Source organism: Varroa destructor, unplaced genomic scaffold, assembly GCF_002443255.2.
Source record: "Varroa destructor unplaced genomic scaffold, Vdes_3.0 BEIS01000005.1, whole genome shotgun sequence".
In the NCBI taxonomy this organism is placed as follows: Eukaryota; Metazoa; Arthropoda; class Arachnida; order Mesostigmata; family Varroidae; genus Varroa; species Varroa destructor.
Genome location: NW_019211458.1, coordinates 24,210,261 through 24,229,272, shown reverse-complemented (window position 1 = coordinate 24,229,272; position 19,012 = coordinate 24,210,261). Strand labels below are relative to the sequence as shown.

General features: G+C 42.8%; 1 protein-coding gene across 3 annotated transcripts; it reads left to right on the top strand.

Annotated features, from left to right (window-relative positions):
- Window positions 1-5,728: 5,728 nt before the first annotated feature.
- On the top strand, window positions 5,729-18,593 carry LOC111251023 (fatty acid synthase-like). 3 transcript variants are annotated; one of them, XM_022807171.2, is made up of 11 exons: window positions 5,735-5,969; window positions 7,612-7,788; window positions 8,000-8,208; window positions 8,617-8,821; window positions 9,283-9,666; window positions 9,896-10,001; window positions 11,024-11,772; window positions 11,905-16,644; window positions 16,772-17,173; window positions 17,284-17,553; window positions 17,829-18,593. In XM_022807171.2, exons 2-11 carry the CDS (start codon window positions 7,621-7,623, stop codon window positions 18,201-18,203), a joined length of 7,608 nt encoding a protein of 2,535 aa, XP_022662906.1. In that variant the 5' UTR covers window positions 5,735-5,969; window positions 7,612-7,620; the 3' UTR covers window positions 18,204-18,593. The 3 variants fall into 3 exon arrangements, with proteins under 3 accessions (XP_086846696.1, XP_022662906.1, XP_022662905.1); XM_022807170.2 differs by having other exon boundaries at window positions 5,735-5,993; XM_086990570.1 differs by lacking the exon at window positions 16,772-17,173 and having other exon boundaries at window positions 5,729-5,993.
- Window positions 18,594-19,012: the final 419 nt, after the last annotated feature.

Here is a 19,012-nt window from a genome sequence, read left to right as displayed (position 1 = left end):
AAATACACAAGAAAAAAACAACTGATCCGAAGCGAAAATAGTTCCACTATATGATTTGCTCGCTTTATTTCTGTTTTTGTTGTTTTATCGATGATTCGTTTCGATGTTTGTTAATAATTTATGTCAAGTAACAGCTTTGATTGCGTACGGCCTACAAAAACCTTGGAAGACAGACTGCGTTTGCTATTTCTCTACGAAATGTTTGCATCTATTTTTTAAGGTATGAATTAAAAGTGAATATTATATTAGCTGTTTTTGCTTGAATACCCGCTGACTCGTATCGTGGAAAGAGATATCATTGCTCATCACGCCATATGCCAGACGGCATCCACACGGGCCTACTTTTGTCCTTGACCCTGCCACCAAGTTATCACCCCGCTTAGCATAGTCAAGTGACTCGAAGTAAGCTGTGTCCGCGCCACCGACAACGTAGGAGCTACCGAGTTCAGCCAGCTAGGGAAAGAAAAGCCAACCCCGTAGACACATTGTGGCACATACTAGCAAATCTTGCCGTTTCTTTATCACATGATTATTTAGCATGATTGAGAATTGATATACGAGTTACAATACCGTACGACTACTGATTTTAAGATTGGTTCATAGATATTCATACGAAAACTTTTTGCAATGCGAAACCTATTAGAAGTGTCGCCGATAGCATCATTTTTTGCTATTTCCGGTGACATTTGTGGCGTGCCGGGTAAATGTCTCGCAGGAAACCAGACGAGCTGCTTGAAACAGATGAGTTGATACGACGATCAGTCAACGATTTGGCCAGTCGAAGAAAATCTGCAAATGGAGGGAAAGATGTTTCTTGCCTAAAACTGCCCCTCAGCGCTTATTTGACGCCTAGTCGGTTAGTCGTGTCGCGATTAGGTCAAGGGCGGTTAATTTGCATATGCGCTATCCAGGTAGATATAGCTGCCTTAATAGGTAACACAGGGGATGCAACTACGAAAAGGTAGGTCTCCTGTACGCTTGTGTAAGCATGCAGTAGTTCGTTTGACCCGAAAATTCTATAAAGATACTTGTCCAAAGACAAGCAACATATTGGTCGCCGTTGCATCATGTGCAGGGTACTCAGGGGCATCGCTGTAGGCAAGTTTATACCTCAGCGGAACTATATACATTGGTAGTCTGATCTTATTACTTGATAATTACATTTCCACTATCTTTATTATAATTATTATTAAAAATTAGCTAATGAAAACGATATCTAGAATGAAAGCAAGCTTTAATTCAGATAACATAGAATAATTTTAGAAGGTCCGTGGATAACCGAGGCTGCTTCGAATAAAAATCGAAGTTAATAATAAAGTTAAACAATAATCAGGTCAACATATATACCAAGAGATTTACAAGATCCTATATGCATTTGCTTGCTGGTAATACAACTGAAGTCTAGATAATGAAGATGGATCGAGCCGTTTTAGTAGCCCTTGTATAGCTAACAGTTAGATTCGGGTTCACAGATCATACGCATGGTAATAGAAATAAAAATAGAACAATTCGTGTGAACGGCCGCACCTTAAGTCACTGTTTATTGGAAAAAAAAAAAACAAATATGCTCTGGTCGTGTTTCCAGAGTACAACAGTGAAGAAACCATTTATACTTTCTGCTTATTGGTTTGTGTGGAAATAATTGATACATGCATTACAGGGCGATGCGAATACTTCCGACTGGATTCCGAACTAACTGTTAGTACTTTTTTTTAGTATAAGTATTACCGTAACAAGTAAAGTATCTGCCTACCATTACGAACAATTACAACTTTAAAACATCCACTATAGATACAGTTATGAATAGATACTGGAAGATTTGCATTAACTCGGTATGCTACTGAAAAAACGTAGAAGTCAACTCGAAGTAACAGCAGCGTAATTGTCGGTAGTTGGAAGAGCCATCATCCTATGCATAAGCAAGGCAACTAGTCACCGTAATCAGCGACTGAGGGAGCAATACCCTCTCTCAAGCAATATTTTTACTAGCGCCACTTCTGCCAGATCCCCACATGTCACCGTTGCACGGGCTCAAGTGAAGAAACAAAATACCCGTTTCCATCGAAGTTAGATTCGTCATATTCTTTGCACCGGTCACGGTGTAGCGGCCCCATGGTTATTATATGCTTGTCATTCCGAGCGTCTGAGATGTTTTCCTATCGTGTCAAGCTGATCTAACGCGCAATGTTTTCCTTCTCATAGCAGAAAGCGACTCCAGCCGCCGTTTTTCCCCGGGGAACAAGTTAGGATGTAGGATAGATTACGGTTCACGTACGATGATAGCCTGCGTACGCGTATACATTAAACATACTTGTAGAGCGCAGGCACATTTGCGCAGCAGAATAATGACCACTTGCGCTTTATGCATTATCGCTGTTGCTGGCGCTGCTGCAGGCCATACGTTTATCGTTACTGCTTTTAGGTGACGGCAATAGCAAAAATCGAAACCACTCAAATGAAGGTACGAAGCCAGAAGGAACTTCTACTTTTGCGCTTGCTACCTCCTTTTGTCAGAAGGGCTTGAGCTTTCATGCTGCTATAGAGAGGGCAAGGTTGAGTTTTTTGGTAATCGAAGTTGATTCCGTCGGCTGCTCCCATCACGTGAATCGCCCGATTCTTGAAAGCCCATGTGTGTGCGCTAGAGCTTGAAGCCAGGCCCGAGTAAACAGCTTACCATCGATGCCTCGTGGATGTCGAAGCGGAACACGGGCACGCCATTCCTGCACCGTACTGTGTCGCCCGCTGTACGCTAACCACGAAATCAATTGTCATTCGTGCCGGAACTAACTAGCAGTTACAATAACTAACGGAACTAGCAGTTACAATAAGGTATCCCCATAACGTACTATGGTTAAATGCGAAAGGAAATTTTACCTAGTACTAGCTGGATCACGGTTGCATTTTTCCTAAAATAGTTTTTTCGCACAGGTGTCCACAGCTTAATCACGTTATACCATGCGCTCTTCGGCGTAGCAGGAAGTTTACAATATAGCTTAGTAATGAGTAATCAGTTAAACTTAGCTAGATAATTCTATTCTAAAACTGGATGACATCTGTAATTGTTCAGGCAGCTTGAAGGACAATTGTTTAGGTAGTGTTGAGAACACTGAACATGGAATACAAGGAGATTGTTATTACGGAAAATCCTTTTGTTATTCTTCATATTCTCCTTACGACTTAACAAGCCCGAATTTATTCAAAAGTAAGCACTATTCAATTTAGTAGTGGTGAACGCAGGGTGAATACGCAAACCTAACCAGAGGCCCTGAATGAATGTTCGAACATGCACTTCTCGTTCTGCAATTGGGTTACTTATCTGTTTGTACGCGAGCTTTGCTGATGAAGCACGTGGTTTTAATTATGTTACATTTAGCAGTACGATGGGCTAGAAAGACGCTGATTTGTGATGGTCTCGTTACGATTTATACACTGAGTAGCCTCTTTCATGCACTGACAAGAGATAAATTGCTACGAAGCCATGTACACCAACGAGGGAGATGACAATTAATTGGTCGCTATGTCAACATTAAAGTTTAGTTAAGGTGTCAGGCAAAGCTAGAAAACCCAACGTCCTACACATAAAACCAGCTTCCGCATTTTAACCTGTGTGAAATGGTGTTTGCATTACTGCATCACAACGAAATTTCGAACGTAAAAGTGTGCGGTCAATTCGTGTCGTTCTGTTGCCACATTGGCCGTCAATGGTGGTCAATCACTGCGTATCAACTTCGCGCAAGTGGCGTATTACGCTAGAGAACAACCTAATGGGGCATTGGCGACGCATGCTTTATGCTATGTGTTAACTTAAGGGAACATTATGGTTTTTAGCAGTGGATTGTTCATAAACTTCCACTTAATGGGTTGCGGTTCATGGACTTGTAGACTGTTGTTTGCAATTATTTGAAAATATGGGAACTAGACCAAAAGTAAACGAATTTTTTTTTATAAGCTTAAGGCCACTCATTGAAGACTGGCAAAACACCGGCTAGCAATTTAGTTATATCCACGTTTTTGACTGTAATATTCGGACACTGCTATTAGCCATGCCGCGTCTACACAGCATTCTTATGTCCGCTATGCGACTGCGTCGTTTGCATTGGCCAATCCGTATATCATCCCATGCCCCTCAACGCCTCCCAACCAGGCATCATGCTAGTGGCCTGCACGTCGCCATCATCATAGTCCTACAAGGTCCTAATACTCTTGCACTGCGTACGTATTACGTTTTAAGTGCGTTAACTTCGTAAAGGTTCTGTGAGCCGGGTCTAATGACTTTCTACAGTGCACGTCTGGTCTCCCCGATCGGTAAGATCGCCTTCTTTTGACATGAGATTTTCGCGACTGGGCTTTCTTCGGCGCAGGTAACTCCCTGGACAACCAGTCGACGTCGTTATTAACACTTGGCCTAGGGAATCTGCCTCTTGCGATGGTCGCACCCCCAACCGGCCTTCCCTTTATGGCGTTTTGATGGTGACATTTATGTTCGCGGCTTGGTTGTCAGACAGCTTTTAAGTCCCCAAGCCTTGTTTCTCGTTCCCGTAATAGATTAGTAAGTAACGTATTTACCTATCAATCTTAGGGATACGTTGTATTGTAGGTTCGAATTCGGGCATAGCCAAACTTGGATGTGAAACTCGAAACACAGAGGTTTTGTGGCTAAGCCACCTGCATGGGTTACATCGACTTGTAAATAACTAGCCCATTTGCCGGACACTGACAGCTTTAGTTTTTGTAGCAAGACAAATTTTTTTTGCCAAATGTCGAATGACTCCGTTCTTCGAGAGCTTTTTTTAGTTGTTGACTAAACTGCGCCAGGTATTCATCGAGTTTATTGAGGAAATCACAAGACTGTAGTGTAAGACATGGTTACCGGGTCTTCTTTTTCTTGTCTCTTTCAGAAGGGCTGCCCAGGGAAGTCTGGGTTTTAGTGTGTGAAACTCTAATACAACCGAGAAAGGCACTCCAGTCGTGAGTCCCAGACATAAACAATGCGTTTGCTTCCTATGAACATTACAAACTTTAAAACAACATTATCGGCGAAACAGTAAGGATGAGGAATCTAGCTTACTAGCGTATTGATGCTTATACGACAGTCTTCCAGGGATACATAAATTCCGGGATAATGTGAGCAGGCTACTGAATACGTAAGTGTACGAACAACATTACATGTTCGAAATAATTTACGCGAAAATTGGAAACTCGGAAATGTAGAAAATTGGAAAGCTCATATCAGCCATCGTCGGCCACATTGCTCATATACCAAGAGCAGGCATTGTTAACGTAGAATTTGTACACTTACTAAACGAATTCAGCTCTACAATAAACATAAAATTATTTTCTTTTCTACAGTTCTTTCTGGTCTACAATTGAACTCAGTTCAATTGTAATAAAAGCAAATGAAGTATAAATGAGTTCAATTGTAGAACAGTTAAAATTAGAAATATCTTTGGTAAAATTAATGAGTAAGAGGAACGGTCCGCCAACGATGTCTTCGCTTCTATCCGCATGAACATCATCATGACCATTTACAAGCTTCTGGAGGCAGAATCACTTCTCGTTGGCCCTCTCTCACTAATTCGTCTATCTTGGCATTTCATCCCTTTGTGTAGCCGGCCCACGTTTTGCTATACTGCCCCTGTTTCGTTGGAGCACGCGCATGCCGCCAGAGGGTGCTGAGAACGGTGGGTTGGGAGCGCTCTTGATGCACACGTCCACCAGAGTTCCAGACTGTGGGTCATCTATAAAAGCCTTGAGAGCGTGAACGAGAACTACGTCGGGTGCTAACAGTTTGATATAGCAAAAAGGAAAAAGGAAGAGACAAGAAGATCAAAAAAAAAATAAGTTAACAACGAAGTATTGTCAAGCTTCCAACTCCTACAGTTCAGCCACCATTTGGAGAACGTGACTTGTGAAATTTCAGATGATCTGGTGGCTTGTTGTGTAACAGTGCTTCTTGGAACTCGTTGTTTGTAAGGAATCCCTGTATTAAGGCTGTAAGCGTTTGTTTAAATTATGTTCAAATGTAAACCTAATAAGCGATAAATTATTTAGTTATGAATGAGAAAGGTTATAGTCGACCGAGAATTGAAGAATATGCGCGCTTAATAACCGCCGATGATATAAGCTATGTGATAGATTAAGGGCTTATAATATTATTCAAATGTGAACGTTTCAGGGCTTGAAAGAAAGATCCTGAAGTGGTTTATGGGCTGCAGATGTTACGTGCCATTGTCTGCTGATTTACTGGGTTAGAGTTGGCTCTTTGGAAAAACCCATCTACATCAAATTTACAGTAGATTTAATCATCACTTTGGGAGACCTAGTTTGTCATTGCTGATTTTTGGACGTATTTAGCCTTGAAAATCAATTAATGCATATAGTGAGTCAAAACGTGGTACCGATCGTGCGCGTACTACATTCGAAGATACAGAACCAGTTTTCTAGGGAAATACTTACGGCCGAACCTATTCTTTTCAAATTTTAAGACTGATCAAGTGCTCAAAAATTTTCAGGGATAAAACGTTTGATAAAGCCGTCGATGCAAGCAGCGAAAATGTTATAATAGGACAGTCGTTGTATCCCCTATAGTTATAGACAGATATTCGGCATGTATTTAACTATCTTTTATAAATGAAGTAAGTTATGATATCTATGAGACCACTTGAAGAACTATAAAGTCTGCGTCGGCTACATGGTGCACGCCAGTGAGTACACTGTGCACGATGAACAGGAATTAAATTGAAAAAACGTTGCTTTCAAGTGAAGGTGTTAAGGCATACGTCCATATTATTCCTATCGATCTGATAGAAATGTCCGTCCACTTGTGTAGTAAGGAACAAGGTTAACCATCATTTTAAGCTATATTTATTAAATTTACTTGGTATACTCAACAATCTGTTATGCTACGTAGCCTGGCAACGTCAAAAACGCATTTTCAGAAGTCGACTAAAATATATGCTTTTCGTGCAACGGTGCCTACGTTTAAGATCAGTTTATGCAAAGAAAGGGTTGAGTTTTTCCACGCAAGAACTATATTGCTAAGCCAAGTATTCAGACCGGCGTTCACGAATTTCATCGAGATAACTGAGAGATGATTAGAGATACTAAACAAAATTGAAGAACATGGACGACTCAAAAATTTGATTCTTCAAATGTTTGCTTTCGGCTAAATATAGTTTTCTCTTTCTACTCATACGGGAAACAGAACGGCATAACAGCAAATCTTTCGAGCAAAGGGTTCGAAATATAGAGGAAAAATATAGGTTAATTTCATTGTGTGTTGCTCTTGCATAAACTACAATAATATACTGCTCTCACAAAAAAAGGCAGTTCAATCAACACTTTTAACTCAAAAAACTTAATTTATTGTTTCTAGTATGCAAGCGATATATAAGGTCTACAGCAAAAAAAATTTGTTTTTCCAAATGTTAGTAAGTGAAGGATATCTATAAACATACGTTAGCGTGCTACTCATGTATGAATATACGTCTTCTTGGATATCTTAGGAGTACTAAATTTGCTCGTATGAAACTACTGCAAAAATTATCCGGATCTATTTTAGAATAGATTCCTAACATTTTGATATTCATTGTTGGGTGTTGCTGTCCACAGAAGAATACAATGCCTTCAAAAGAAAGTACGATGATGATGAACGGCACAAGTGACCGACCCCAAATGCCCCAGTGGGAATATCAAGACGATGTTATTCTCAGTGGAATCGCGGGCTATTTCCCGCAATCCAATGGGCTCGAGGAGTTTCAAGAGAAACTTTATGCCGGCGTTGACATGGTTTGTTCTCTTGATGAAAAATATGCATACTGGAAATCGTTGTGTTCCGTCGTTGTAAGTCACAATTAAATACGAAATGAGTATTCTGCGACACAACTGATGAAGTAGAATAACATGGAACTGAAAGACACCATGCCTAACGGGTAGACTGCGTCAGCTGCAGATTTAGCAAGTCACAGTTAACAAGATAATTTCTTCAATTGCCTTCTAGGTAACTAACGATGAAATGAGATGGCCTCGGGGTATTCTTGGCCTGCCCGAAAGAGGCGGAAAGATTAAAGACCTTTCCAGGTTCGATGCGCAATTTTTCGGTGTACACCCTAAACAGGCTCACTCGATGGACCCGCAATTGAGGCTGTTCCTTGAGACCGCCTACGAGTCGATTGTAGACTCTGGATATGACCCCGCTACACTTAGAGGGTACGTAGACAAGACATAGATTTTTCTATGGATTCTTGAAATTGCAGATAAAGGTGATGTAAAAAGATGCGCAGACTATGCGGATTTCACACCAAAGTGAAGCTATAAAATAACAAGCTGCGTTAGTATTTGTCCAACAATTTAGGTCTGTCCAGCGCAACAAATTGAAATTCACTATTTGCATATTTGGAGAGGTGTTTTGATCATATACGGTCCAATGACCAGATATGAACCTAAGGAAGATTTTGCACGGTTTGTCGCGGATAATCCTATTGCATGATAATGTTTGATTCAAAGCAATGAAACAATAGCCAGTAGCTTACCATTGATAGTGCAACGTACTTTTGCTTCTGCACTATGTGACGCTACTGAACTATGTGATCGTAAAGTTAAAAGTACCCTGCGCAGGAAAAAGATCGGCGTCTATATCGGCGCATCTGAATCGGAGTCCGATGAGGCTTTGAACGTGAATGCCGACGAAGTCAACGGTTACTCGTTGGTCGGATGCTGCCGTGCCATGTTTGCCAATCGTCTCTCCTATTCCCTCGACTTTACGGGTCCCTCGATCACAGTCGATACTGCTTGTTCGTCTTGCATGACAGCGCTCACCCAGGTATGATTGGATGATAGATTGCTATTGTTTGATTTAGTTTAGGCTTAACATAATAAAGCATGCCTTTAGATGTGGATTTTTCTACTGATGAAATCATCTTGTATTGGAAAGATCTGCATTTGGAGCTCTTATTTTGGACGTGGCTATGAATTTAGCTATCGCCCCCTGTGAAATGAGTAGTTAATCGTCTACTAAACTCGTTCGCTAGACTATTTATCCTCTAAACTTTATTGAAGTTAGAGCGATTTTAGATGTCGATCATGGCTGGATCTGTTTTATCAAATCAGCGGCTAGTTTAGGAACGGCTAGCTACAGCCTGTAAACTAATGAATATATAAGCGTCCCACGTACATAACCAAGTTTTCAACTTGACCGCTATTGCCTAGCCTTACACGATTCAACCCGAATCACATAGCTATACATAGCAATAACGGTGCCGCTGTGTGTACCGCTCGTGTTAGGCTGTCATTGCAATTCGGTCGAATCAATGTGAAGCGGCAATCGTCGGCGGCTCCACAATCTGTCTCAAGCCGTCCACGGCGTTGAACTTCCACAGACTTTCCATGCTTAACCCTGATGGGATGTGCAAGGCCTTCGACGCTGATGGCAAGGGCTACGTCCGTTCGGAGACAGTGGGATGCGTCTTCTTGCAACGCAAAGCAGACGCGCGTCGAATCTATGCCACTGTAGTACATGCTAAAGCCAACGTGGACGGCTTCAAGAATGAGGGTATCACCTTCCCGGGAGGCCACGCGCAAGAGATTCTTCTTCGGGAAGTCTATGCCGAAGCCAAAGTCGACCCCACAACGGTCCAGTTCGTTGAAGCGCATGGCACAGGAACCAAGGTTTGTATGAACAGGCTTTTTGCAGAAGTTGCTTCCGTCTGAACTGCCAGCGATCCCAGGTATATTCATCGCGACTGTATTTACTACTATTTTATTATTAAAATGTGCCCGATAAAATATTAAATCCGTGCCTGTCGTCGCAAATGGATAGATTTACGACAGAAGATTGAATTTCTGCAGAAAAACATTGATTCGCTTGTGTATGCAAATATACTATTGTCGATTTTAGGTAGGAGATCCACAGGAAGTGGGAGCATTATACAACGTATTTTGTAAGGGCCGTCGGGGTCCCTTGCATATCGGCTCGGTGAAGACCAATTGTGGCCATTCAGAGGGTACGTCAAACAGATAAATCCGCTATCGACGAGATAGCATTTTTTCACCTATTTCTAATAAAGGTAAAAGTTAGCAGTACATTACAATTCAACATACTTTGATGATAACCTAATACCCTGTTTATTTACGATTGTGTGTGATAGGTGCGATTTACGAAAAAAAAACATCTTTCGGCAAGGTCAAGGCGTTCCATGCCTCTGTCTATGCCCCTGATACACATATTTTTCTCTCCAAGTCTTCCTTAATTCAAAATCTCGACATCAACTTGTCCTTCCTCTATAGAAAAACGACTGTAAATGAATTCCAATGAAATTTATACTTGAAACGCAGTCAAACCCTAATCTATAATGTCAAGGGGGTGAAACGCAATAATAGTGATTATAGAAAGGATTACGTTTTTTTAATTATTTAGTGTATTTTTGTTGTTTTTCTACGATTTTTTTCATCATCATCATTATAGAAATATTACTGTAGTGTATTAAACAAGTTTTACTGTTGTGATTTCTTAAATTTGTACTTCCGAAAGCTTTGCAAAATCAAAAAGAATCTAAATCATGTATTTCAGATTTTTAAAAAATCTTTCGGGAATTTCCATAGCATGAAAAGCTATAGTCGGTGTGCGTAGTATAACGCTTGTTTAAGCATAGGAAAAGCATCAAATACTGAGCCTAAGCAAGTACCATTTAGGGTGTTCAAATATCAGTTAGATATATGAAGACTTCCAAGTTAGTCAAAAGTATCAACTCCAAAAAAAATCCTTTATGTTAGAGGTGTTTTTCATAAGGAACAAAAGTTAGTGAGGATATCTCGAGAATAGCCGACATAGAAACTTAAGAAACTGTGACGAAAACTCCGTTCTCAGCCTGATGACATGTTATTTCATCATTTGAATGATAAAAGCGACTCCGTAATCTTTTTGTTAATGCTACAGTTTTTCAAAAAATCCTACAAAGCGACGTGACCTAACACTTTTCTATATCCACTCTTTAATGGCTGTACTCACTGCTCAATACGATTCCAGGCGGTTCGGGAATTTGTTCCTTGGCAAAAGTTATAACGTTGATGGAGAAAGGAGTTATTCCCGGCAACCTGCACTATGACACGCCCAATCCAAATATCCCTGCCCTATTGGATGGCAGTATCAAAGTCGTTACTAGTGCCACACCGTTCCTGGGCGGCTATGTAGGGCTGAACTCATTTGGATTCGGAGGTGCAAACGTCCATGTGATTCTTGACTCGAACAAGAGTGAGCACGTTGGCGTTGCAATACGCGATAAGGCCCATGTGCCGCGCCTTGTTCTCATTTGTGGACGCAGTGAGGAAAGCGTCAACCGTGTCCTAGGGCGTTTATCGAGCCGAACGCTACCTGATGCGGCCTACCATCTACTCAATAAGGTAGCAACTACTCCTACACATATGATGACTCGAAGAGGCTTTACAATCGTGCCAACTTCTGGTGAAGTGGTCACATTCCAGACCCTGGCCGAAGTTACGAAAAGGCCAGTGTTTTTTGTCTATGCTGGTATGGGCTCCCAGTGGACGGCGATGGGCCGCCAAATGATGGAGTTCGACGTCTTTGCCAAGTCTATTTATAAGTCGCACGAGCTACTGAAGCCATTTGGTATCGACCTGTTGCAAGTGTTAATCGGCGATAAAATCGAAAATCCGTCAATGGTTGTACCATTTGTGTCGATCGCAGCTGTGCAGGTCGCATTAACCGATTGCTTATTTGCCTGTGGTATCCGTCCAGATGGCATCGTTGGCCACTCGGTAAGTTCTGTTGGATTGACACACAGTAAATACTTAATAGTATATCAAATTCATGTTTTGCGACTGTAGTAAAGAGTAACGTCTAAGTTGCGATGCATTTTTCTAATAATTATTGTTGATCATGCTCAACAGGTGGGCGAGTTGGGCTGTTCATATGCAGATGGTTGCTTCACAGCAGAGCAAACAGTGCTGGCTGCCTATTGGCGTGGAAAATGCGTTGAGGCAGCAGAATTACCCAAAGGTGCGATGGCTGCTGTTGGTCTGACATGGGAACAGACTCTTAAAAGATGCCGCGATGGTGTAGTTCCTGCGTGCCACAACAGTGAAGATTCAGTTACCATTAGCGGGCCAGCTGACGCAGTGATCTCAATGTGTAACGAACTCCAGAATGAGAACATCTTCGTTAGACAAGTAAACTGTTACAATGTTGCCTTCCACTCAATTCACATGGAACAGATTGCCCTCTCGCTACAGGCAGCCCTTGACAATGTTGTTCCAGTTGCAAAACCGAGGTCAGCACGCTGGATTTCATCGTCGATGCCTAAAGATCAATGGAATGAGCCTCTAGCTAAGACCTGTTCAGCAGCCTATCATGTCCATAATTTGGTTTCACCGGTACTATTCAAAGAGGCCCTTGAGAACGTGCCAGAGAACGCAATTTGTATTGAAATCGCCCCCCATGCCTTACTGCAGTCCATACTCAAGCGCGCTCTAAAACCTACGTCTGACGTTATCGGACTGATGAAACGTAATGGTGATAACTTTACTACCTTCCTCAGTGCGTTGGGCAAGCTATACACGCTCAATGTGGATGTTGATGTATCTGCTCTGTATCCCGAAGTGAAGTATCCGGTTCCCAGAGGAACCCCGCACCTTGCCGGGTTCGTCGCTTGGGACCACTCGCTGGAATGGCGCGTATGCAAATGGAACGAATTTGAGTCGTTCGGAAAATCGGTAGAAGATGTCACCAGTGTTAATATCTCTAGCGAAGAAGACTCGGAAAAGTACATTGAGGGCCACAAGATAGATGGTCGCGTACTCTATCCTGCAACGGGATATATGGTCCTCGCATGGAAGGCTCTTGCTAAACGAATGGGCAAGCAGTGGCTTGATATGCCTATAGTATTCGAAAACGTTAACTTCCATCGGGCGACAATTATTTCGACCTCCGGTGTCGTCAAACTTTATCTAAATATGATGGGCACCAGCGGGCAATGGGAAATCACTGAAGGGGGAACCGTGGCAGCATCCGGACGGGTCTACATGCCTGAAGATAAACATTTCCTTAACTCGAACATTCCTGAGGTCCCTAAGAATGCTACGTTTGAACTTTGCGCTTCCGACATCTACAAAGAGCTCAGTCTACGTGGCTATGAGTACCACGGTATGTTCCGTGGTATTTTGAAAGCTGATATCCAAGAGCCTTACGGAAAACTCAAATGGGAGGGTAACTGGGTAACTTTCCTGGATACCATGCTTCAGTTTACTGTCTTGGGCAGCAAATACAGAGCTCTGAATCTACCGGTAAGGATTACCCAGTGCCGAGTCGATCCTAGAATTCACGCAAGCTTTGTGGGCAATGTTAAGGGCGGATTGACAGTATACTACGACAAGCGCACGAACACCTGTATGTGCGCGGGTGCTGTAATGAAAGGCCTCAAAGCTAATGTTGCTCCCCGTAAAAATGCCCAAGCCTCTCCATTTTTAGAGGAATATCACTTCTCAGCGAACGTCCAGGAAATTAAAGATCATAAGCTTGAGGAGTACGTGAAAGCTACTGCTACCCTGATGGGACAATTGCTCGAAAAAAGTAACCAGAAAAAAGCCGCTATCATGAATGGTTGCTCCGAAATGACCGACACTGTACTTCACAAATACGTGACTTCTGGTGAAAGCGACATGGTAATCATGAGAGTGCTCACCAATGTACTCGAACAAGTGAAGAATGGACGGTCAGTTATTGAAGCTTTAAAAGAAACTCTTGATGCTCATAAAAGCGAACTTGAGCTGGATATCCTCAACACCGCGCTTTGGAATGAAAAGTATATCAGGCCTTTATTGGACATTGTCGTTGAAAATACTCCAAGCAAGAAGGTAAGGATTGTCGAAGTTGGCTCGGACGTGAATGTTATGGGCAAAAAAGTGATCGAAAACATCCACTTGTCTCATCTTGATCTAACGCTTGATTACACAGTAGTTCATCCTCTACCGGATATTCTTACTGAAAGCTTGCTACCTGCCGACGTCAAAACCGTGACGTGGGACCTAAAGTCAGAGCCTAGCCAATTGCCTTTAGGAACTGATCTCACTATACTGAAAAACATAGATGTCGCTGGAGTCCAGCTTACAAAGCTACTTCAGAGAGTGGCTGGACTTCTAAAATCCAATGGCTTCATTTTAGTGAACCAGCGCCATACATTAACTCCGGTGGAAAAATTCCTTTCGACTCTTGGCAGTTTTGACGTTCATTTCCAAACACCGGCTGCCATAAAGAACGCTTTAGAATCTGTCGGTTTCGATCTGATTGCATCCCGTAGCAACGGATTTTCGTTGAGTTTTTTGGCCCGCAAAACTAACAAGACCGAAAGTACAAAACAGAAAATAATTAAGGTCAAAAACGGGGATTACAACTGGGTAGGACTATTGAAAGACAAGCTTACTGAGTATGACAGAAAACCCGAGGGTGAGAACATTTGGCTAGTCGCTGAAGATCCCGGTGATAGCGGAATCGTCGGTCTGGTTAATTGTCTTCGTCGAGAGGCAGGGGGATCACATGTTAGAGCTATCTTCAACGTGTCACCTGCAACTAAATACAAGGTTCCCGATTTTTCCTTTGAGCACCCAGTTTACAAGGACATCATCGCTAAAGATCTTGTAATGAACGTCTTTAAGGAAGGTGAGTGGGGAACGATGCGTCACTTCACTTTAGCTGCTTTGAAGAAGTCGTTAAACTATGTTTCGACGGAACACGCATTTCTTAACGTTAAAATACGTGGTGACCTCAGCTCACTTCAATGGTACCAATCTCCCATCACGCATAACCCTCCTAGAGCCGGCCAGATTCTCTGCAGCGTGTATTACGCTCCCGTTAACTTCCGCGATATAATGCTGGCTACTGGGAAGCTCCCTCCTGACGCACTGCCTGGAGAGCTGGCTGTCTCCGATTGCGTGCTCGGTCTTGAATTCTCTGGCCGCGATCCGCAAGGACGCCGAGTAATGGGGCAAATTCCAGCAGAAGGCTTGGCAACTTCGGTTATCGTAGATCCCGTGTTCTTGTGGGAAGTGCCTGATTCATGGACACTCGAACAGGCTTCAACCGTCCCTGTAGCCTATTCAACTGCCTACTACGCTCTTATTATTCGTGGCCGTCTTCGTAAAGGTGAAGTCGTCTTGATCCATTCAGGATCAGGTGGAGTCGGACAAGCTGCCATTAGCATTGCTCTCAATTTAGGCTGTACGGTATATACTACTGTGGGTTCTCAAGAAAAACGAATCTTTCTAAAGAAGCGATTCGCTGCGTTGAAGGATAATCATTTCGCCAACTCTCGCGACCTCTCGTTTGAACAACATGTCTTAAACGAGACTGACGGACGTGGAGTAGATGTTGTACTCAATTCACTGGCAGACGAAAAACTTCAAGCTTCGGTTCGCTGTCTAGCTAATCACGGTCGGTTCCTTGAAATTGGCAAGTTTGATCTTAGTAATAACTCAGGGCTAGGAATGGCGGTGTTCCTCAAAAACATAACGTTTCATGGCATCCTGCTGGATTCTCTCTTCGGCAACGACCCCTACGTGGCTCACGACAAGCTCGAGGTGGTTCGGCTTGTAGCAGAGGGGATAAAATCAGGTGTCGTGCGCCCTCTTGATGCCCATGTCTTCAATAATGATGAAACAGAAGAGGCCTTCCGGTTTATGGCTTCTGGAAAGCATATGGGAAAGGTCGTTGTAAAGATTCGCGACGAGGAATCCCAGAAAAAGGTCATACCGTCACCCATCAAGGTTAAGGCTGTAACGCGTACAGGTTTCTCTAGTAAAAAGGTTTTCATCATTACTGGTGGTCTCGGCGGCTTCGGCCTAGAACTGGCTGACTGGTTGATCAGCCGTGGAGTAAAATCACTAATTCTCACATCCCGATCAGGTATTAAGACCGGCTACCAAAAATACGCAATTCATCGCGGAAAAAAGGCCGGAGCAAATGTACATGTTCTTACTCACGACGCTTCAACCGCTGAAGGTGCCAAGAAACTACTGACTGAAGCAAAGCGAATTTCTGGTCTGCCCATTGGAGGCATCTTCAACTTAGCAATGGTGCTCCGAGATGCTCTCATTGAGAATCAGACTGTCGAAAACTATGAAGCTGTCTGCGCCCCGAAGGTTGAAGGAACCAAAAATCTTGATGGACTTTCACGAAAAGATTGCCCAGAGCTAGATCATTTTGTGGTCTTCTCATCTGTATCATGCGGACGAGGCAACGCTGGTCAAACGAACTACGGTTATGCTAACTCGGTTATGGAACGTATCTGTGAAAGGCGCGTAGCAGATGGCCTTCCGGGACTAGCTATACAGTGGGGTGCGATCGCCGATGTTGGAGTCGTCCACCAGACAATGGGTGGTAACGACGCAGTTATAGGCGGCACACTTCCTCAACGCATTCAGTCATGTTTCAGCGTCCTCGACCAATTTATGAGTCAGAAACACCCCGTAGTATCGTCAATTGTAAAGGCCGATTTGAAAAAAGGCCTTGCTACAAAATCTGCTGACCTTACCAGCGCGGTAGCCCATATCCTCGGAGTGAAGGACGTCACAAAGCTTAATCCCAACACCACTCTTGGGGAGTTAGGCATGGACTCACTCATGGGAGTTGAGGTCAAGGTGAGTCAACGATGTCTCGAAGTCATTGAATTATCATCATTATTGTAGTTTCTATACATAGGATTCAATACAACACCCGACATCGCGTCTACTAGTTCCGTAGTTCACAATATTTTTCGATTTGCAGCAATTGCTCGAAAGGGAGCTTGATCTTAGCTTGTCAATGCAAGAGATCCGCAGCCTCAACCTGAATAAAGTGGAAAAACTACAGTCAGGGGGAACTACGTCAGAAGTTGCCGTTGTGCCGGCAGCGAGCACAGAAGATAAACAAGCGATTCAACAGACGGCGGCAATTGCCGAGGTACCCAAGGTACCTCTCAAGAAACAGCTAATTGCCGAAGAACCGTTAGTAAACATGAATTCGATTAAAACAAACGAGGATCCAGTTTTCTTATTGCACTCAATTGAAGGTGACGTTAACAATCTGGTGCAAATAGCCGATAAACTACGCCGACCCGTCTTCGGTATCCAGCGCACGAAAGACATAACAATCAGCTCAATTGAGCACCTTGCCCTCTCTTATATGCCGGTATGAGCCCATTGAATATATTAGTTATTTTTAAGGTTATATAAGGAATTGTAAAGGAATTGAAGGAATTATAAAGAAATATGCTTGTTTCTCTGATCTCTTGCATACAGAAAATGATTGCTCAGCAGCCTGAGGGTCGACCATTCCACATCGTCGGCTACTCTTTTGGCGCTATGGTGGCGTACGAGATCGCGTGTCTGCTACAAAAACAAGGTCACCAGGTCAAAACGCTCACTCTCCTGGACGGCGCGCCCAAGTACGTTGCCGTGCACACAACCATTCATAAAAATAAATTTGACAAGAGCGGCGATATCAACGAAGAAGAGGCCAGTGCTCTTTGCGCCTTCCTCATGCAGTATATCGACATCGATTTCCTTAAGGTGCGTACCTTCTTTACAGTGCGAACTTACACTTTAGACACAACCTTAATTTCAGTCACAGTGAAAACACACATACTGCACTCATACTCTTGATAACCAAGTAAATACGTTTGCACCAACTAACAAATAAAAAGGGTTGGCTAGATATGTTTCTCCTACAGCCCAACGTGAAATGGTGCTCACTGTTCGACTTTTTACAATGGCCGGATTTCGAAGTAATCCTCAGTTTACCGAAGCGTTCAATTTTTCCACTTTGTTTCTTCTATTTCTCGCAGCTGAAATTAGAGATGACAAAGATCTCTGGCTGGGAGGCAAAGCTCACCGTTGCAACAGATGTTCTTCTGCAGAGCAAAGAGCTTAACAACCGAGATAAACCCTCGGTCGAGCAGGTTGCCATGGCTTCACGAGCCTTCTACGACTTTCTGCTGTGCGGCAATCGTTACCAACCTTCGCAGAAGTTCAACGGTGACGTGACTCTTATTAAGGCTTCGAAACTACGTAAGATGGCCATGACATTGCCTGAGGACTATGGCTTGTCAAGCTGTGTGTCGGGCAAGGTAGCAATGTATGTTGTTGAGGGATTACACGAGAACTTCATTCTTGGCAAAGGTGCCGCCGCCTGCGCAGATATCATAAACGCCATTATCTAGACTGGTAGGGAGAAGGAAAGATAGAACTGAAATGGTATCATCTAAGAAAAGAGTTGGCCATGTCTGGTCCAGTGTAGTATGAATATGAAGTAATACTTCAATGAAGACAGTGTTTAATACAGAAAAAAAGAGTGATTAAAAATATTATGCGCTTTAAATATTGTACCGACATATTAAACAATGCAAAAAATATACTTATCAGGAAACATACACGATTGGACAGATCGGACTTGGCGCCTTAAAGTTTCAACAGTACCTGCCAATCCGCAATAGAGACCAATCTTATATCCAGTCAAGCAGAGTGAAGTCAGGTCTCTGTTTAATTCGAACTGAATTTATTTGCCGTTGGCATTAAACTTTCTAGCGCAAATAAACGTATCATACTAACAATACTGTTTGTCCTTTTTTTATTTTCAAAGGCTACCCACAGCCGCACAGGAAAATTTATTAGCTGTACTTGTCACATTCAATCAGTTTATTTTGTGTGATCGACTTGTCTTTTCTAAAAAGATGTCGTTCATATCAATGTCGGATTAATTCAATAAATAAACGATTTAATTAGCCCGTTAAGATGCGTGATTCCTACACTGTAATCCCTTGCGAGAGTAGATACTACTGGATATCATATAAACAAAATATGGGCGCGGGCAAACTGAAGTAAACATGTTTCACTTATGAGGTTACCGAGCATAGCGAAGATAGCCCGAAGGTTAACACAAACAGGGGTTGGGTGCTCCTCGATAAGTTGCTATTTTTAAAAGTTTTCAAGCTGAAGTTCATCTGTAACTGTAATCCCACCTGACCGGTCT